The sequence below is a fragment of the Poromitra crassiceps genome (genome assembly GCF_964638095.1).
Source record: "Poromitra crassiceps genome assembly, chromosome: 10".
NCBI lineage: Eukaryota > Metazoa > Chordata > Actinopteri > Beryciformes > Melamphaidae > Poromitra > Poromitra crassiceps.
Genome location: NC_139631.1, coordinates 17799669 through 17822050, shown reverse-complemented (window position 1 = coordinate 17822050; position 22382 = coordinate 17799669). Strand labels below are relative to the sequence as shown.

At 44.7% G+C, this 22382-nt stretch overlaps 1 protein-coding gene across 1 annotated transcript in view; it reads right to left on the bottom strand.

Annotated features, from left to right (window-relative positions):
- gpat2 (glycerol-3-phosphate acyltransferase 2, mitochondrial) overlaps nucleotides 1–20339 on the bottom strand; it is a gene marked incomplete at both ends in the record, with an annotated part of 42610 nt that extends 22271 nt beyond the window's left edge. The window contains 12 exons of the mRNA XM_083645303.1: nucleotides 735–892; nucleotides 2714–2796; nucleotides 4198–4299; nucleotides 6214–6393; nucleotides 7699–7798; nucleotides 8571–8704; nucleotides 11190–11289; nucleotides 12759–12881; nucleotides 14844–14954; nucleotides 15048–15121; nucleotides 16602–16712; nucleotides 20268–20339. Of these exons, the coding sequence (XP_083501429.1) occupies nucleotides 735–892; nucleotides 2714–2796; nucleotides 4198–4299; nucleotides 6214–6393; nucleotides 7699–7798; nucleotides 8571–8704; nucleotides 11190–11289; nucleotides 12759–12881; nucleotides 14844–14954; nucleotides 15048–15121; nucleotides 16602–16712; nucleotides 20268–20339 (1348 nt within the window). The remainder of the gene's footprint in view (nucleotides 1–734; nucleotides 893–2713; nucleotides 2797–4197; nucleotides 4300–6213; nucleotides 6394–7698; nucleotides 7799–8570; nucleotides 8705–11189; nucleotides 11290–12758; nucleotides 12882–14843; nucleotides 14955–15047; nucleotides 15122–16601; nucleotides 16713–20267) is intronic.
- Between the last annotated feature and the right edge of the window lie 2043 nt (nucleotides 20340–22382).

Here is a 22382-nt window from a genome sequence, read left to right as displayed (position 1 = left end):
AAAATGACGCTGGCGTATGGGAGCGAATGGAGCGCTTTCCCCCGTGATGGGCGTGGCCTATTTCATGCAGTGAGTGTCTCTATAGAACCGCTTAAAAATTGACTTTTCTTTTAACCGTTGGGTTCCCAGATTGCAACATATACAATAATGCTATGACTTATACCCTTTACAGTATTACAGTAGGCCTATTAATGGAGTAGGGCATTTGTAGGAGGCATTCCTTATGGGCTAAGAAAAGTGTCCTTTGTTCCAGAATTTGTCCCCTTTTTCTTTTTGTGGCCTCAGACTATAGGTCAGCTGCTCCATTCGATGTAGCTAATTTACATTAATTATAAACATATCCACCGGGGGCAATGTTTCTGGAGCCAGCATTTTGTGATGGTTTTCTTTCTGGCTGGGAAATATTATTATTGTATTATTATTAATGAGAAACAGGCCACACTAGATAGTTTGGCTGAAAGCCTGCAGTAACAAACATATAAAGTCTGTTCTGTCAATTAGCACCCTGAGTCTTCCTTTCTTTATTTTCAGATTGCCTTTTTAAAAGTCACTAGAATGTCCCCGGACCCCAGTAGTCAAATCTGCCCCCCCACAATGGCCAACTGCTTGCTTCCTTCCTATGCCCATGGCAACAGGAGTGAATACTGATGCATCATTATAATTGGGGAGGGCTTGAAAAAGTCCATGGTACTTTAATCAGGCCTTACATAATCGGTACATAATCCTGGACTTACAGTAGAGGAGGTGGAGGATGAGGGCGATGCTGAGGTCTCTCTCTGGATGAGTTGGCTGCATCATTTCAGGTGCATCATGGGAAGGCTGAATAATTTCAGGTGCATCGTGGGAAGGCAGGAGCCACGACATCATCCTCTGCCCAAATACAGAGTCAGCTCTTGAGTGGGAGGGGAGATGAGGGGACACGGAACACAGGATGAATAAACTGAATGATAATGACCTCCGCCAAGGAGGTTGTTTTCGATGCCATTTGTCTGTTTGTTTGTTTGTCAGTCAGCCAGCAGGATTATGGAAAAACTGGCACGAGTTTCATGAAACTTTGTGTTAGGCTGTAGCATGGGCCAAGGAAGACGCCATTACATTTTGGAGCGGATCCAACTCACGATCAAGCCTCACGAACAAACAATAATAGCACAAACCGTGGCGGAGGTCTGTGCTCTGAGTGCCCTTCTAGTATCATTTTAAATACTCTCTTCTAACTTATACAGTACATGAGGGATGCCATGGCAAAACCTAAGACTTTAAAGGAATGATTGATTGATCATTAGCCTTAATGCCATAGAGGTAAATTAAATTCATTCAATTGTCATGGGCTCAATTTCATTAATTAATGACTATTTTCAGTCGACTCTACAAGAAATGCCCTGGAACAATCTCCAGTCAAAGTTCCAGCTGGATAATTGTATTCCCCTAAATCAGTTCAAACAAATTATCCCGTCTTATGAAAGATGTGTGCTCCTGTTTCTCATCTAAATTGTGATCTTTTTTATTGTACATATTTAAAATATATATATATTTTCTACTGTATTGTACCATATGTTTTATTGTGTGACCCCTACCGCCAGGTTTCCTTGGAAAAGAGATTTTGACTCTCAATGGGACTTCCTGGTAAAATAAAGGCTAAATAATATAATAAATCAAGAAATGAGCTGGATTCAGAGTGAACCCATTAATGTCCATTATGAGAGCTGAGTGGATGACTAACCCCATATTTCTGAGAATGAAGAAAAATATGCATCTGGGGTAGAAAACACTATAGACTCAAGGGACAAGCTGACTGCTTTTTCACCCCAAAATGGATGTATGCATGACACATTTTATGTGCTGCTTATCAGTAGCTGAGCTCAAGTGGTAATATATGCAAGTAATATATATGTAGCTCAACTGTGCATCTTTGTGTATGTGTGTGTTAGTTGAGTGAGTGAGTGAGTGAGAGAGAGATAGACAGACAGACAGACAGACAGAGAGAGAGAGAGACGCTGCACACACTGCACAATATAAAATGATAGCTCTGTAATACCCAAGTGCTGCAGAGGGTGAGACTGTTTATTTCAACCAAGAATAAATATATGTTTTGGTACATACTCCTGTTAAAAAACATACTTGTTGTGTTTGTACGTATAGGTTTTCCATTTCACTTGAACAGCTCCTACATTCCCTACCTTCATGTATCATATGGGGATAAAACAAAAACGAGGCTTCAAAAGAGCTCAGCAGCCAGAGACAAAAGAGAATCGGTGAGCATGGCAGAGACACAATGTTAAGTAGCAAACTGCTCACATGCTGATAACAATCCCATCTACTGTAGATACAGTATCCCTCTCTTCCTCTTTCCATATATCACACATACATCTCTTTCACCCATGCTTTTTTTCCTGCTTCCATAAGAATTAAGGGAGCAGAAGCCAAGCAGAGATTGCAGAAAGACAATATTTTCTGTCTGTTATCTTTTTCACTGGCAGACTGTGTAATCTTTATGCTAATTGGACCGAGTCTAATTGGATGAAAACAGTCACACTACTTGCATCATATCTGCGCCAAATTTAAGGTTTAGAGGAAAGTTGATCTTCAAAGTTTAAGGGAAAGCAACTTTTTAATTTCACAGATGTTAGATAAAACACAATCCCAACCAAATCCCTTTGTGAAATGTACTGTACACACACACACACACACAGCGCACACAATCATTTGGTGATACCTGTTGTTGAGGATAGTTGGCAGCAACAGGTCCTGAAGAGGGCGCCATCCATCCACTCTGCATCTCCCCGTCTCACACATTTCCTACAGATGCACACACACACACACACACACACGCACGCATACACATGCACGCACACACACACACACACACGCACGCACGCATACACATGCACGCACACACACACACACACATACATGTAGATGGCTAGTGACATGCATCCATGCGTGCAAACAATCATAGACACTCTCAAAGAATTGCAAAGCACTATCTCCAAATCATTCAATACTGGAGATCTGGTGGACTGAGTTAAGAAAATCAGACAAAGCTTTAATTGAAATCCTGGATTAATCGTCTTTGCCTCCTCTTAACACTGCCGTATCCCATTCCGCTATGTTGCTATCCAATCTTAATCTTTAGATAAACCTGCCTCTGAGTGAGGATAAAGAAAAAAGAAAGGCTAACGTAATGAGTACAGATTTAAAGTAAGAGTTAAAGAGTTTTTTTTTTTTTTTTTACAGTTTGGACTCAAGATTCTTATGAAAATACCCCAAAAAGACAAAAACAAAATTAAAACATGTCCCCAGGGCAGAAATATGCAGAAGCAGGTGGCATTATAATTAATGCACGTGCTAAAAAAAAAGCCCTCTGGGCAGATAACACCTGTGGCCTCACTCGGGCTACTGTACTTACTGTAATAATAATAATAATAATAATACGGTCAATGTGTACAGCAGAAAAAAACTTTCCAAAACACCAGTCAGCATTGCCAGACGTACGATAATTATCGTATTTGTACAATAATTTACCTCCAACAACGATCATTTTGACCCTCTGGTATGATAATTCAACACTGCCCAGAATGCATTTCGGTGCTGAAGGAGCAGGAGAAAATCTGCGATGCCATGTTTTCCCCAAGGCAACTGTTTAGTTGGGGCTCTATAAAGGTTAATATCTATGGTTAATATGGCACTTTATGAAGTTTTAATAGACAAACGTAACTAGTAGACCCCAAATATGCAATCAGTTTAGCAAAATAACGCCCATTTGGAAATATAATTTTGGAGGACCAGAGACCTTGCACCCGACCGGCCATCTCAGCTGACGGAACCCGAATAACAGACACTCAGCGTACAGAGGTAATGATCCGAGGGAACGTCACGTGTTCGATTTGTGGGTTTTCAGGGGGGCGTGCCAACTACTTTACAAAAACCAGTCTAGATGCAGCTATGTGTGGGGGGAAAACAAAAACAAAAGAGAATCCTAATTGCTACATAAAAGTCCCACATATTAATGCAAAGTGGTCTCTAACCTGCACCATGCTCTTTAAATTCAGGTTAGGGTAAAGCTTGAAGACTTTTAAACCTAATTTGTACAAGACAATTTGGTTAACTGAGTTTAAAGGGTCACTGTGCTCTTTGCCTGTGCACCAGCTGGCAAATGATTAGCAGGTCCTGGATGATTTGCCTAATTCTGTTGTGCACCTTGAGAGAGAAGGGCTGCGCAAAGTGGATCCTCACACTTCCACCTGTCCTCCTCCAGAGAAGACAGGACCACAGGAACCGCAACATGGACCTCAAGCCAACCTGTGGAGATATCACACACACATGCACACACACACGCGCACGCACGCACGCACACACACACACGCACACACAACACACATACTTGCTTACTTAGAGGAGTGCTAGATAATGGGTTTAGCCAGAGTGATAATATCATAATGAGTCCCTGCCTTTAGGAGGCACATTACAACAGCAATATCACTAATGAACAGTATCAATGATGAGCAATAAGATTAATAGCCCGTCAAAGAGTGTGTGTGCTGTGTGTGTGTGTACTGTATGTGTACAAGACTGTGTGTGAAATGTTGTACTGTACATCGTGTCTGAACTACAGAGAATAAATTGATGAGTCAAGGACCTTATTATGGCAATTAACCCAAGCAACAGCCACTCTCCAGCACACACTCCAAGCTCTGATAATAGGAGACACGAAGACTAATGGAGACAAATGGCAGTTGCCATTGTCTTACAAAATAAAATGCAGGCTTAACATAATTAACTAACCTTGGCAAGCCCAATGCAGTAATGAGAGAACAGTGAAGCTGTATCCCGGATCATTATTGCCAATTCTGAGATATTCTGTTTTGCTTCTCAACCTTCACTTGCCCCTAAGGATTGTATTGTTATAGATTGTTCCTACAGTATTAAAGCAATGCTGAACTTTCCTAGCCCCTTGAATTGTGTAACTTCCTTGCCATGATACTGTACAACCCCACTATTCTTGGTTATCTACTGCTCCAATAGACATGATTGGAGAATGGCATTTTTTCTCTCTCTTCATTCACGTCATTTGAACAAGTGTTGAACCCTGAAATTCTTCTGACCGGATTACATAAACATAAAGAAAGAGAGAAAAAAAAAAGCAGAATGTCTACATTTTGTTTGTTTAATATCTTATCAGAATCTCTTTCGTCATACAACGGCAGTGAATGGAGAGAGAGAGAGGAGGGGAAAATTCTCCAAGCTACTGGAGCAAACTGATCGCAGAGAATTGCCAATGCTGGCGATATATCCTGGACAGGAAGCTACACGATGACACTTTAAGACGCGTTTGTGTGTGCATGAAAGTGTGTCTGTGTGTTTGCATGCAGGCACCTGTATGTTAGCCTTGGGGGGACAGTCATAGGAGACAGGCACCTGTATGTTAGCCTTGGGGGGACAGTCATAGGCGACAGGCACCTGTATGTTAGCCTTGGGGGGACAGTCATAGGAGACAGGCACCTGTATGTAAGCCTTGGGGGGACAGTCATAGGAGACAGGCACCTGTATGTTAGCCTTGGGGGGACAGTCATAGGAGACAGGCACCTGTATGTTAGCCTTGGGGGGACAGTCATAGGAGACAGGCACCTGTATGTTAGCCTTGGGGGGACAGTCATAGGAGACAGGCACCTGTATGTTAGCCTTGGGGGGACAGTCATAGGAGACAGGCACCTGTATGTTAGCCTTGGGGGGACAGTCATAGGAGACAGGCACCTGTATGTTAGCCTTGGGGGGACAGTCATAGGAGACAGGCACCTGTATGTTAGCCTTGGGGGGACAGTCATAGGAGACAGGCACCTGTATGTTAGCCTTGGGGGGACAGTCATAGGAGACAGGCACCTGTATGTTAGCCTTGGGGGGACAGTCATAGGAGACAGGCACCTGTATGTTAGCCTTGGGGGGACAGTCATAGGAGACAGGCACCTGTATGTTAGCCTTGGGGGGACAGTCATAGGAGACAGGCACCTGTATGTTAGCCTTGGGGGGACAGTCATAGGAGACAGGCACCTGTATGTTAGCCTTGGGGGGACAGTCATAGGAGACAGGCACCTGTATGTTAGCCTTGGGGGGACAGTCATAGGAGACAGGCACCTGTATGTTAGCCTTGGGGGGACAGTCATAGGAGACAGGCACCTGTATGTTAGCCTTGGGGGGACAGTCATAGGAGATGCCCACCTGTATGTTAGCCTTGGGGGGACAGTCATAGGAGATGCCCACAGGGACCAGACTGACATCGGGCACAGATCCGTCTTTGATGAGTCCTCTGATGCGAGCGAGCCACTGGCCACCTTGCCCGGACTCCCATGACAGACCGACACTTATGGCCTGGCCCTCGCAAAGCAGCTCCTGGACCAGCTGGAGGGGGGCAAATAGAGATGACACAGACAAAGGCTTGGGGGAGCAATATAACGCAGCAAAACAGACCTCAGGGTGAAGACAAAAAAAGCATGCGGGGGGGGGGGGGGGGGGGGGGGTGTTAAAGGTCAAGCGGGAGGAAGAGAAGTCAAAATGAAGAGGACAGAGAGGATAAAGAGTAGACATGAAAGGGACTAAGGGGGACACTTCACGAGATTTAGAAATACTTTCATTGCCTCAAGTACTGTTTTCCCCTTAGAGACAGAGACAATTCAATTACTATTGATGAGCGGCTAAGCAGGCCTACACTCAATAAACAATAAAGGTCTATTAAGATTGAAATACAGCCAATAAACAAGCTGCTTTCTCACGCAGAGCCAATATGCTTTACTCACATAAGTCAATGCAAAAAGAAACCTACTCACTTGCCTGGCTCATAAACAACCTGTTTATGTTCCACTGTGGCTATACAGTCCCTCAGATGAATGCCAGGCCGAGCCACTTTATTGAGCTGTATATAGCACAATATTGATCTTAATAAAGCCAGTAAGTCCTCCAAATGAAATGCACTTTATTTGGCAAACAGATACAATGCAACAGCAGAGGGAGAGGAGAGAGCCATTAATACACTCCATGGAAATCTCCCAAATAAGGAAAAGAAACTGACAAATTACCTTCATATAAAAATAGACACAACCTGCTGGGGGCCTGCCAAGCACACACAATCAAGCTAACCTCCATTCATCTCCTTTCATCCCTGTCGCTCTCCCTCCCTCGCTCTCCTCACTCCAGCCAACTCTAAAGCAGCAATCTCTGTAGGAAAATTCAAGCCCGTTGGTCATTTATGAGAATGAATAGAGTGAATAGAGAGAGTAGGATGAGGCTGGGGGGACAAGGGAGACGGGGGAGAAGGATGGCCTTCTATTCTGACTGAGGAGCTGACGGTGAAAACCATATACTAAAGAGAGAAATGAAAGAGTGTGTGCTTGTGCGCATGAGTGAGTGTGGTGCGCGTATGTGGCTCTACTGAATGTCCATATACATTAAAACAGTCCATTTAAAGGAACACGGCAACATTTTGGGAGATTCGCCCATTTGTGCCCCTCTGGATAGTAAGACGTGAAGATAGATGCCCTTCCCTCCGCTAGTTAGCTTAGCTAATGGTAGTCCATGGTACAGGCTAGCCTACCCCCCTTAAGTCACCAAATACACATTCCAGCATCTGTCTTCTCATCTTACCATCATGGCAAGTAGTTGAATCTCCCAGAATGTTGGTGCGTTCTTTTAAGTAGGACTCAGACTTACGGAGGTCATGACTGGTGAGTACAGGCCGTCCATCTCGGCAGCCTGCTCAGTCAGTGCACAAGGTGGCAGGAGGACCACGCCTACTTTCTGCAGCAATGACCTATAGGGAAAGCAATGCTTCTCAGTGTGAAGGGTAAAAAGAAATGGCTGACCAGCTGGCCATAACACCGTCTTATGCCAGGCTGTTTTTCAGGAACATGGAACTCTTGCACCGCAAGTCGGATTGACATGAAACATGCTACACACATTCGGCTATCCCCACACATTTGATTGGACTAATGAGGACGCTGCAATTAAAGGTCAACATTTGGTAAATGGTAAATGGCCTGCATTTATATAGCGCTTTTATCCAAAGCGCTTTACAGTCAGTAGGTACATTCACCCATTCACACACCGATGGCGGCAGGTTACCACGCAGGGTGCTGGCACACCAACGGGAGCAATTTGGGGTTCAGTGTCTTGCCCAAGGACACTTCGACATGCAGACTGGAGGAGCCGGGAATCGAACACTGACCTCTTTTATCCAAAGCGATTAGTGGACGACCCGCTCTACCTCCTGAGCTACGGCCGCCCCAAAACAAAACAAAACAAAACATTTTAAACTCAAACGTGATATCTCAGACACCACTGGTGTGCTTTTGACAAGGGATTATGCTGATTTTGGCAGTGTGTTCTGGCGTTTTGAAATAATAACACTGATTGGCTGATGGAGGCACTATACTTAAAGGTCACAATTAAAAAAATTGAAAGGCCATAACTGTTACACCACAGTTCAGTTCTGTTGAAACTGGATGGATGCAGTTTCTGATTGGGCCAAAGCGGGGGGCATGGTGGTGGTGGTGGTGTGTGTGTGTGTGTGTGTGTGTGTGTACCTTAGCCAGGAGCTGTTAATCTGGAGGGGATAAAGAGTATATGGGACTCTCTGGTTGTGACAGAAGAGAACCAGAGGGATGAGAGCACAGTCCAGGATGCTCTGACGCACATACACATACACCGGCACAGAGCCCTAAGTAACAAATGAACAGATGCCGCTTTAGATACCACACATCACATTGTTTCTCACCATGGCAAACAATAGCAGTGTGTGCAAAGCTGGTGCACGCAAGCAGTGAGTGGAGGCATGTGTGCGCATACACACACGGCTTAGGAGAGTATTTCTGTGGCCTTAGATTTAACCAATATGAATCAACGTGCCCCACACGCCTATCTAAGATAGTATCAGCAGAATGGATTGTCGAGGAAAATGAATTTATATTTTAAACCAGCACAGATAGTGTATAAAAAACATTGAAAGCTATCCTTTTTTACACAAAAATGGTGAGGAAAGAAGGAGAAAAAGTATCTCTGTGTACAGTAGATGATGTGTGAGTGAATGCAGATATAAGCCCACAGTAGACCTATAGTGTTTCTCAAGGTCAACAAGAAGTACATTATTCTGTGCTTGGCCCTCACCGTTTGTGTTCTCCCGAACGGCACCAGATCTTTCCATTAGAGATAGAGGAGTGGGGCGCTGATTGTACCACCGAACTCAATGTAATTTTAATATATACTGTAAGGTGAAGTCAGGGCAGAGATAAAATATGATTGCGCTTTTGCGTAAATTGTAATCTCACACTTGTAAAATTGGTACAAATGTTTTAAATAAAAAAATGCTCCAATTATAATAAGCAATTATCAAAATAATTCATAATAATAATCATCACCATCTTTCGGATGTTTCTCCCAATGACTGGGACAGCAAGGGGAATTGGCCAAGTACTAATTGTACTTGGCCAATTCCCCTTGCTGTCCCGTCGTTGCTCCATCCCCTCTGCCAATCTTTAGAGGCCTGTAGACAAGCACATTAGCCTCATATTCAGACTGAATTGTCAACTCGTACACTCATTTCCATCTTCTAGTCTGAGATTGCCCTCTGTTTGTGTTATTTCTATGATAGGATCCCCCGAGGGGAATTCCAACCAATCACTAGAGACCAAATCCAATGTATCAGCACGAAACTTACAATAGTTACTCCAGTCGGGCGTTCAAACGTAAAAAAAACAACAACAAAAAACAACAACAAAAAAACCTTTGAATAAATGCCCTCCAAGCAGTGTTCAAAAACATTGTTTAGACATATTGACATTGTATTCTAATTTATTATTATATTACTGCTGTAAAAAATACTACACTCTGATTTTCAGTTGCTTTTCTGTTTATTTTGTTTGCCTTGGACTGTATTTTAAGGAGATTTCAGCTGAAGATACAGCCCACTGAAGTCAATCAGGCAATCAAGTTCTGTAACAGCAGCATGCTTCAGATATTTATTTACTTGTACTCATTTAGCCAACCATGTAATTAGAGCTGTCTAGTGTGCAGCTGAAACCTCACAGATAATTAAATGTAACAAGGCAAGAAAGAGCACAGTTGTCAGAGTGTTTTCAGACTAAAAAAAGAAAAGAAAAGAAAAAAGTTTCATCAGAATATATGGCTGAAAACTAGCCTGGTAAACCAGCCCGTCACATGAACTCACATTTCATTTGGTTCTGCGTGACGGTCTGGCCCCAACTCTTCACCCAGTCCTTAGCAGGGGCGGGAGCATGGGCGGGCGTAGTTGCCTTGACAGACAACTCCTTCAGCCAATCAGGGTCGGATCCAGTCAAACCCAAATCCACTCGGGAGAATAGCAAAAACAAAAGCCGAGAAACTCCGCGGTTGCGGCGATACTCCTGTACTTGTTTAATTGTTGTTATTGGTTCTCTTTCTGCAATAACTGCACTTTATGGCTGTTTAAACTAGACAAACGCTGACATTACTCCTCACGATGATCAGGCAAGGAGGCGGCCATTATTGCTTTGTTAGTGCAGTGCTAGTAGCGTTCCTGATTGGCTAACTTGCGCTGTCAATCACAGCGCAGTCGCTGATTGGCTCTTCCGCTCTGCAGCTTCTGCTAAACCCCCCCACTGGCTTTGGGGCCAGACCGTCACGCAGAACCAAATGAAATGTGAGTTCACATGACGGGCTGGTTACCAGGCTAGCTGAAAACACCCTGACATCAAGTCATGAGAGTATGGCACCAAAACATAAACATCACTGTTTATATAATTAGTGTACTTTCTGTATTTTGGAGGAAAACTTTGGCCATATTTTGTAGAGTCATCTGTGCATGAAAAGCCAGGGAGGCATGTTGTTCTGTGTGTGTGTGTGTGTGTGTATGTGTGTGTGTGTGTGTGTGTGTGTGTGTGTGCATGCGCGCGTGCGCACACGCCTGTGTGTGTGTTAGTGTCTTCTGGGCAAGGTTGGTGTGTGTGTGTGTGTGTGTACACGTGTGCGTGTGTGCATGCGCGTGTGCATGCGCGCGTGTGCACACGCCTGTGTGTGTGTTAGTGTCTTCTGGGCAAGGTTGTTGTGTGTGTGTGTGTGTGTGTGTGTGTGTGTGTGTGTGTGTGTGTGTGTGTGTGTGTGTGTGTGTGTGTGTGTGTGTGTGTGTGTGTGTGTGAATTCACATGTACCTGTTGTGAGGCTCTGTGCAAAGCTGCCAGTTGGTTGAGGTTAACTTGAATACTGCCGAATACAGAGCCAAGCATCTTCAACATCACCCATCCCACAAATCTACACAGGAAAGGAGAGTGGATGGAGGAATAAAAAGAAAGAGGAGAGAAGAGGGATATAGATGACTGGAGATAAGGAAGAGGAGGAGAGAAGAGGGATATAGATGACTGGAGATAAGGAGAGGAGGTGAATGTAGAAAGTCGATGGAGAAAACAAAGGAGCAGCAGAGGAAATACAGGGCAGATGGCGAGGAGAGATTCTACAGTCTATAAGAAACAGACAAAAAAAGGCCAAAAGTTTCAACTCGATTTCACCAGCTGTTCACAGAATGGTAATGCGGTCGGTGGTTACTTGAAACAGGCTCTGAATGCCAGACAGAGACATAACACCCAATTCCAATTTAAAGCTACAATATGCAACTTTTCTACCTTGAACAGCAAAGTATTTTGCAAGTGTGGCACTCTTGCCGGACCTGCAAAGTTCAGCCAAGTTTGGGCAAGTTATTTATCTTGATGAGCTGTCTGATGAAGTCTATTGGATTAACTTGCACTGCAAGCTGGCTATGTAGAAAATGGATAGACATTCTAGAAACACTCCCTTTTATTTGACATTAGCTTTTCTCAATTGTTTTTCTTTAGTCTTGCTTCCCTAATATTTTGTATTCTGTTCTATGGCTGGGACACACCAGAAGCATCTCCGAAGCAGCAAAACTCCGAAGCAGCGCGTCACCGAAGCGTCGAGCAGGAGCCTTGCCATTCACACCAGAAGCGCTCTGTTTTGCCCCGTGCCGGTCACAATTTGTATTGACTTCAGGTCTGGCTGCATGCGGCTGATGACATCCCGCGTCAAAAATAGACCCGATGCCTAGCGTGATCCTCCCACGTGCTACGTCCTACCGGTGAAGCTCCCCCTCTCAGGTGAAAAGAAGCGGCTGGCAACTGTGCATGTGTCGGAGGAAGCATGGTGCTTGTCTCGGCTGGCCCCAGACCCGCAGAGGGTGGAGCAGCGACCGGGACAGCCAATAGGGCAGCGTGGGGATAAATTGGCCAAATATAATTCGTGAGAAAATGGGAAAAAATCTTTAAAAAATTCGGAGGGGGGGGGGGATTCACCTGATGCCGAAATTCTCACTTCAACATCATGAGGCGCAGCGCAGCGCCGCAGGCGGTGTGATTGGTCTCCACTGTTAACAAGGACGCCAAAATGCAACTGCCTCCGCGAGGTGTTGCTTCAGCGTCGGATATGCTTCTGGTGTGTTTGGGGTGTTAGAAACGGTAAAGTCGCTGATGTTATCGGATCATCGGTGCTCCACGACATCACTGATGATGTCACAATCCATGGCAGCACCAAGGACCCTCACGATTATGGGCCCCTTGGCAACTACCCCATCCAAATAGGCACCTGACTGGAAGGTTGTATGCTGCAGCTTTATAAGGAAACAAACATAAATACACAAAGAAATGGACAAATCTCTCCCCCTCTCTCCATTTCTCATGCACACTACACCCCCCCCCTCTTCCCATACACACCGCAAGAAACCAGGAGAGATGCAGGTGTTAATGAGGGTGATGTATGGTGAGAGGCTGTTGAGTTGCCCTCGGCTGTCTCCCCCCTCTGGTGCTTTTTGTTCCGCTGTGAGAGCCTCCTGCACCCTGAAAAACATGGTCACAGGACAGCAGGGTTAACACAGCACAAAGCTGCTTCTGTGCTGCACTCACATACACAAACACTAACACCAGTCTTCCAGTGAGACAACAACATCCTAACACTAACACCAGTCTTCCAGTGAGACAACATCCTAACACTAACACCAGTCTTCAGTAAGACAACATCCTAACACTAACACCAGTCTTCAGTAAGACAACATCCTAACACTAACACCAGTCTTCAGTAAGACAACAACATCATAACACTAACAACAGTCTTCAGTAAGACAACAACATCCCAACACTAACACCAGTAGCCTGTACTACGAAGCTATCTTAACAGACCCGCGATCTGTCACTTTGATCTGGTTTGACTGAACAGGATCAAAGCTATCTAGTTTAACGATACTACGACGCTGGTTTTCTACTCGATAACTGAAGCTGGCTTTATCTGGGATCTGCCTGTGCACGCGCACGTTTTTCGCTCGTGCACAGGCGCGCGTCCACGCGAAAGAGGTGCGCTAGCCAATCACAGCTGAGTTGATCCACGCCCACACCCATTTCCACATCCATTTCCTCATTCAATGAAAGCGCAGTGCGTGATCAGAGTTTTAGCGGATATTTAATGTAACCTATGTCAGAATGAAAATCCGCGTTGGATATAATCTGCTGAAGGACTGCTAAAGCTGCCGCTTGTATTCACATCAGTCATTTGATTTACTTTGATCAGCGATTTCTGTCCCCTAAATGTGTAATCTCAGCCTATAAATTTCCACAATCTGTAAACCTATTTAGACCATAGATTTAGAAACGCATGGTCAATGAATAATGATCTCTATCACTCATTATGTGTGTAGTTGCACTGATCGAATAATTAATATATAAAATAATGATAATGCTGATGCCTAATATAAAAGAGAAAACTGCTGAACTGAATTGAGACGATGCGGGCATACCTGCCTGTGGTTTTCATTGATAAAAACTAGCCTATTTTTGCTCATATATTGGCATACAGCCTACAGGACACAGTTCCAGCTGAAACATGCAAGAGCCTGCATATTTAGTAGCCTATTGGGGCTATCCCATATTTATCCCATATCTATATTATATGTATAGGCTTTTCTGGCATGTAGGAGAATATCACCCTCACTCCATTTGAGGCTCCGTGTATGATATGTGCATGATCATATTTCTCCACGCATCGTTGAGCTGTTAAGACATAAAGTGGTAAGTAGGCTTAATTTAATTATGTAGCCTACAGAGCCACAAATGTTTTTCTTGTTCTATTCTCAGTTGACTGCAATCTATTTTTCATATGGCGATCTTATATGAATGGTGAGTGACTCCAGAGAGCCGATTACATGGGTCTGTCATGGATTTTGATCTTATCCTCTGAAGCTAACCTGGTCGGGACCAGGTTAGCTTTGCAGCATGAGTTGCCATGGTGATTAGAAGTTAACTTGCTTTGTAGTACGGCTAAACCAGGGTTAAACCTGAAGTTACCTCGCTAAACCACTAATCTTGCTTTGTAGTACAGGCTACAGTCTTCAGTAAGACAACAACATCCTAACACTAACACCAGTCTTCCAGTGAGACAACAACATCCTAACACTAACACCAGCCTTCAGTAAGGCAACAACATCCTTGGGTAAAGAGGTTACATAAAGGTTAAACTCAATTAGAACGAGGGGGAGAGAAAACAACCAATACAAAATGGAGACTCAGTGACAGAGATAGGGAAAGTGTGGCAACAGTCTCAAGTTATCCCATTTCCCTTCGTTGGCTCTGCACAGGCCCCATGTTGGCCTTCATTTTCGATATCTCTGCCTGTATCTCTTATCTTTCCTCTTCCTTTCTGTTTCCCTCTCTCCAGACATGCAGAGGCCTGTTCCATTTTCAATATCTGGCCCTATCACTTATTTACTCTTCTCTGGCATCTGTACCTCTCTTTTCCCTCATGTACTGTACCTGTTGCTCTGACAGACTCTAACCAGTCTCTTGCCAACTGGACTCGGGTAAACCTGGCATCCATTCACATACAGCACACAGCACACCCTGCGCACCAGCCAGCCACGGTACCTACAAGACAAAACACGAGGCAGGCAGGCAGTTAGAACATGGGTCTGGGTGTGTTTTGTGGGTACTGTTCGTCTGGGCAGATGTAATCAATACCTGGTGTGTGTCTCGTTGACGCTCAGAAGGTTCTGGAAGCCAAGGGAAGGAGAGTTTTTTCCAAGCTTTTTGCCCTGAGCCTTGACACGTAGAGAAACACACAGAGAGAGACACACTCACCTCCAGCTGACCAGGGCCATAACAACAACTACCACCACCACCCAGATTAAGCACCGTCAGGCAGAAGCCCATTAATCACATGAATATGAATCATATGAATTATATCCTAAGAGACCTGTGAAGGACACCGTCTGAATAGGGACATCTAAGCCTCAGGCATCTCGGCGCACTTTCAGGACATTTGTTTGATTAGCAGAGTTGGCCCGGGAGGTCGTGCTTTCGCCCCAGTTTGTAGGATATCTCAAAAAGCTATGCATTTGCATGAAACTTAGAAAAGAAGGTCATGGGCCAGCTTAGAACTGATTAAATTTCCATGGCAATGGGCTTGGCCAATCACAAAAAGGCGCCTAATTTTTAACTTGAACTTGTAACAGCATGAAACTCTGTAGAAAGGTTTGGTCACGGGCCAACGAAGAACTGATTAACTGTCCACATTCAACGGTCAAACGTGGGTGTGGCAGTGGAGGTGGATGCGGCTTGTCACAAAACGGCCCACAACTTTCCGTTTAGGAGTCCCGCAAAGACCGCACCCTCGCCACAGAAATTGCTTTCACACAGAGCCAAGCAGCACGGCCACATTCCCGTGCTGCTGTGTACTTTCAGGTGAAATCCCCTGCTCCCGGATTGAAAGGCGAGCGGAGGGATTTCCAGCTCCTCCTAGCCCAAATGAATATTTTCATAGGTTAGTGTAGCCTAGGCTACTGTATGATGAACGAACGAGCGCCCGCATATCAAACAGCTGCAGTCTGCATAACGTTCTCGGGGGAATAGTATAGGCTATAAATGCACGACTACTTAACGTTAGTAGTTTTTGTAAGGGAATGCACAGAGCTGATTTCGAGAGGGAATAACCTCAGACCAACTCGCCACAGACAGCTATAGCCCTCTGAAGCTTATTATTATATCCGTTAATTGTACCTACTAATGTCAACATCGTTTGAGCATAAAGCCCAACCGCACGGAGCATTCCTCCTGGCGCCCCTGCAGTCATGATTGTATAGGCTACTTTTTTTACTTTCACTCCTGCACTTTCTTGATACATGAGGTGATTTCCCCTGTAATCTTTTTATGAATGAGCTGACCATTCGCACCTTTTCCGGCTCGCTGCGACGACGCTTTCAAATGGAGGCGGGTTGCCAGGTAACCCGGCGCTGTTACTACCTACCGTCGCGGGACAAAAGGCGTAAAACAATTGTCCACCAAAGCGCGTTCACGACTTCCACATCGGAGGTGCGAATCCTATTTTCCGTACATTTTTCGGCTTCCAAGGCCGGTGTGAAAGAGCCTTTAGATATGCGCTCTACCGAGTGCCCTCTAGTTGTTAATGGGAAGATCATATGGATGGACTCGTACCAGGATTGTCTCAACCATTTCTCCCTCCTCTCCTGTCTCTCTCTAGCACTCTTCTCTTCCTTCTCCACGCTGCATACTCACCTGACTGTCTGGGGTGCACTGGTGGCAGCACTGGCCCACGCTGGGTCTAAATTTACCAAAGTAGGGAAGCACCACCTTCAGCTTTTTCTTGATCTTCACTCCCCATGATAACTAAGAGGGAAGAAAACACAGTGTCACATACTGTATCCTGTACTCCTACATCATACTGGTATTAGTTAAAGGATCATTCCGCTTATTTTCCTAGTTTTTACCACCACCACCACAGTTCTTACCACAGCGCCCCTGGGAGGTATGTAAAGCTCTACAGTAAAGTGAGTGATGAAACATAATCATAATCAATCATCATAATGGCAACACCTAGCAACATAAGGGACAGGTTGAAAATAACCAGAATTATCCTTTAATACAGGCCTGTGTGAGCTCTAGTATTACGCAATCATAGCACCATCAGGCACAAACAACACATTTCCTAATCCTAATACAAGCCAGACTGTGAAATGTGTAATCAACCAGACTAATGGACACCTGCAGCAGGCTGACTGCTGCTCAGCGCTGTAGCCTATACAATTCTCACATTTTGTGTCATGAGTATCTTCACCAATTATATCAATGGGATTATCATGCTATCACGCTGGTGTGTGTGTGTGTGTGTGTGTGTGTGTGTGTGTGTGTGTGTGTGTGTGTGTGTGTGTGTGTGTGTGTGTGTGTGTGCGCGTGTGCGTGTGCGTGTGTGTGTGAGTGCGTGTCCGTGTAAGATTATGTTTCATACTTGAAATTCAGACTGATTTTCATGCTTAGATGAGAACTCATCATGGATCTCCTAATATCAATTACACTTTTGCCCTGGTTGAATGAAGTTGATGGATTACACAAAACAGAGCAGTTGACTGAATCGATGGCTGGCAAAGGAAAAGTCAATTTAAAGAGATTACACATTACTACCATAAAAACAAAGCTTGGAATTAATTATTTATATCATCTAAATAAGTAGTGTAGGGGACAGGGCTAATATAGAGCCTTCTCACGGGGGCCATTTTGTGTCGAAAAGGCAGCGTTAACACGGGTGCAAGCAAAACACTAATGAGGGTTTCAAACTTCCATGATTGGAATGTGGAAACCCTCATTAGTGTTTTCATCGCACCTGTGTTTATTCTGCCTTTTTGACACAAAATGGCCGGTGTGAGAAGGGTCTATTGGGAAATAGAAGCACCCTGTTCATGTTCACATCTAAAGGGATTTCTGCTTGAAATCTGAAAGTAGTCCCAACTCCTTAAATTTACCATATCATTCAATTGGATCTAACTAACCCTAAAGATTGAGGTAGGTTTTTCTCCTCCTCAAGTAAAAGTAAGTTTCATATCAACACATCCAGCAGCAGTTGATAGCAAACATTTAGAAATCAACAGCAGCAGTTGATAGCAAACATTTAAAAAATGATTTGTCAGTTGATGGGAAGGAGAGTGATGCAGTTTTGGGCAGATGTAAGATGAACTAAGGATGGACAGAGAACCTCTGATAATCACAGATGATTGCATATTTTGCGGAGCTCACGGTGCCGTGGGAGGACACAGTAGATGAGGCATATCAAAGGAAAATGTTTAGGTATACTGAGTTGGCAGCAGAGGTTGGAAAACTAGACTAATTCCCGGTGGAGACTGGGTGCCAAGGGTCTACATCAAAGTCAACTTTAATGAGGGCTTAATGAGCACTATGAAATACATTTGGCATTGGTGTCCGCAGCATAATTCAGGCAGTAAAGGCTATTAGTGAGGCAGTAGAGGGGGCCAGTGAGTGGCTGAGGAGAAAGAATACTGACGGCAGACAAAAACAAACAAACTTTGAACCGCCCCAGTTATGGGGCGGCTGTATCTCAGGAGGTAGAGCGGGTCGTCCACACTAATCGCTTTGGATAAAAGAGGTCGGTGGTTCGATCCGCGCCTCCTCCAGTCCGCATGTCGAAGTGTCCTTGGGCAAGAGGCTGAACCCCAAATTGCTCCTGACGGCTGTGCCAGCACCCTGCGTGGTAGCTTGCCTCCATCGGTGTGTGAATGTGTATGTGAATGGGTGAATGTACCTACTCATTGTAAAGCACTTTGGATAAAAGCGCTATATAGATGCAGGCCATTTACCATTTACTGACAGTAGCGGGTTATAGTACACCGACCATCTTTGTAGTAGTTAGTTATGTGTTTCATAATTTCACAAGTTGTACATTAACTCTATGAGAGAATACTGAGAACATACAAAGACGAATAGGATGCATGCTGAAATGTTGATGATATACTGAGCGGGTTCTTGGGAGAATTTGGAAGCAAATAATTCATTGGTTTTCAATTAGCGCCACCCAATGTGATGGATACTGTAGGCTAATACTGCACTTTTCAGAGCAAGCAGCCATTTTCCTTTGCTAAAATGTGAACAAAGCAATGCTGTATCTGTGAGGCAAGGGGCCCACACGAAAACCTCAGTGACATCCTACCTCAACTCACACATTCAACTGTAACTTTTAGATTAGGCAGCTAGGGGTCATATAGATTTTCGAGAGTGAGCCTAATGTCCTCTTTCCTCTGTGGTCAGCATTTGTGGGCTATATTACACCATTCTTTTCTAGAGTGAAAATGTAATTGTGTCTGAATGCTTGCCACAAGGGATTGATACATCACATTCTGTGTATTGGAAATGTATCAATGAAAAGCATGGGATTGTACAGGCTCGCTTGTGATTTAGAGTAAAAGTCTGGATGGAAAGTGTACCATGTGAGGTTAGTGCACTTGGAAGGAGGGTCATGGGGCTTAATATAACAAGGACAAACATTTTAGACCATGATGCTTTTTTCCCCTCGCGCCACCCATATTCCCTTGGCCACTAATCCTACCCACACCTCGAATCTCAACTCTATAGCACCTTCCTATCCCTATGGCCCCTCCCCCCCCACACATATCCTCCTAGCCACTAATCCTACCCACACCTCGAATCTCAACTCTATAGCACCTTCCTATCCCTATGGCCCCTCCCCCCCCCCAACACCACCCATATCCTCCTAGCCACTAATCCTACCCACACCTCGAATCCCAACTCTATAGCACCTTCCTATCCCTATGCCCCCCCCCAACACCACCCATATCCTCCTAGCCACTAATCCTACCCACACCTCGAATCTCAACTCTATAGCACCTTCCTATCCCTATGGCCCCTCCCCCCCCCAACACCACCCATATCCTCCTAGCCACTAATCCTACCCACACCTCGAATCCCAACTCTATAGCACCTTCCTATCCCTATGCCCCCCCCCCCCCAACACCACCCATATCCTCCTAGCCACTAATCCTACCCACACCTCGAATCTCAACTCTATAGCACCTTCCTATCCCTATGGCCCCTCCCCCCCAACACCACCCATATCCTCCTAGCTACTAATCCTACCCACACCTCGAATCTCAACTCTATAGCACCTTCCTATCCCTATGCCCCCCCCCCAACACCACCCATATCCTCCTAGCCACTAATCCTACCCACACCTCGAATCTCAACTCTATAGCACCTTCCTATCCCTATGGCCCCTCCCCCCCAACACCACCCATATCCTCCTAGCTACTAATCCTACCCACACCTCGAATCTCAACTCTATAGCACCTTCCTATCCCTATGGCCCCTTTCCCTGTGAGGAGGAACAGAAGGAGGGTGTCATGTAGGAACTGTTCTTACTGCAGGTCTGTTTTGTTGAACTGGTGGAAGCACCATCTCTTTGTTTAGGCCATTATTCCTCTCCGCCTCCATGGTGGGACTCTGCAGATTTCCAGCCAAAGACCTACCAACGCAAAGACGGGGAGAGAAGTACAGTGTACAGCATCATGTAACAATACAGTGCATTCCCACATCATGCTGTGGGTGTGTCTGTGTGTGTGCGTGTGCATCTGTAAGCAAATGCGAGTGGATGGGTAGTATACATTTTTAGGGAGCTTTAGGATACAAGACCAGTTTTGTGAATTTTCATAATGTAATGTTTGAAGAATAACGGTTATCTCTCCAATTACAGAAAATAAACACAAAGACACACCTCATGTTACACAAAAATCATTTTGCCCTCTGGTCCTTGGCAAGGGAGTGTTGGCCTTGGCAACACTCACCAATCTATCACCGTGTGCCCAGAGCTATAATTCCACCCATCTAACCAGCTCTTTTTTACCTCCACCCTCAGTCTCAAATCCAACCCTTCATATTTTTCTAGTTAAGGGACAGCAGCTTCAGTTCTCGCTGCCTGTTTCCTACAGTATTGTTTCTTCCCTATTAGATTGTTGGACTTTAGTTTCAAAGTTTGGTGCTTGCCTCTGCATGTAGGTGGGAATAAAGAAAGGATGTTTTGAGGGTGCAGTGACGTCAAGATGACGCAGAGCACTCGCAGGCTTTACATCATTAAAGTAGGATGCTGCTTATGTAACCGATGTTATCCCATTATCAACTCAAAAACCCAGAAATGTTAGTGGGTCAAAGCAATATAGGTCATAGTGTAATATTATCTAACTTATCTAGATTATCTAACTGGCTGTGTTGGTGGCGTCAGAGCTCAAACGAATAATTATCTCAGATTAAGGTAAAATTAATATTATCAGACAGACCAAGCTCTGGTGCACTCTCCAAAATCCAGAGATTTAACTATTGGAGAGGGCGAAGCCAAAATCAAAATCACCATCCTGAGGGAAGCTTTGCTAATAAATCTTTATATGGTTACGGCCATCAGCTTCGAGTCTATCATTAGGTTCAATGAAGGCTTGTCGTTTGCATCTCCGTCTGTCTCACACCCTGCCAACCCTACTCTGCACCATTCACTTGGCTAATTAAGACCTAAACCTTCCCCATGGGGAGATGCTCCATTTCAACTGGCTCCGGATCCCACATTCATTAGCGCCTCCTGTGGGAATTCAGTCATTGATAAGAGGTTCCCAGGATCGGGTGATGCCTGGCAGTGGCAGGTGAAGGTGATGGAAGAGGTAAGGGGGCCAAACAGGGAGTAAAGGGTGTTAATTTGTGGATTAACAATGGGAGAATCAGCAGCATGCACCACAGCAGAAGTGCTAATGGGGTTACATAAACCCCACCAGTGGGAATACGGGGCTGCATGGAAACAGCTAGAAACAGCACATAACAAAGGTCATAACACTGCGCAGTACGCACAATAACTCTCCCTCACACAGCCGTACTCATCCGTGCAACATAATGGAATCGCACACATTGACCACACACCCACACATGCAACCACACATGCATGCATGGGTGCACGCACGCACGCACGCACACACACACACACACGCACGCACGCACGCACACGCACACACACACACACACACACACAGTATTCAACTTAGACCTCAGGTCCACGTCTCTGCTTCCTTGGTTCCTCTTCTTTCCTCTCACAAGCAGTTAATTTATTAATTCAAGACTTTAATTAATATGACATAATGCGGTAGCCCAGGCCTAAGTGGACCCAATGATGAGAAAAGATTAAAAATCAGAAGCCATTAGGAGCTGCCAGGTCAGATTAGATTGAAGAGAATTTTAGAGCAGCAGCTGAAGCGATGCTGTTTGGTGTGACTACTGCAGCGTTTCTCAACTGGTCTAGCCTCAGGACCATTGCTCAGGACCCACATTTTTCCTTGGTCCGTTAAGTCGCAACCCAAATTTCAGATTTTTCTATTTATACCACTCAAATTACTTTCACAAAAAATAGTACAGTAATACAAAATGTCTTCACTGTTAAAAACATGAAATAAACAAAAAAGTGCATCAAAAGTGCAACCAGGGCTAAAAACCCAATGAAATAAA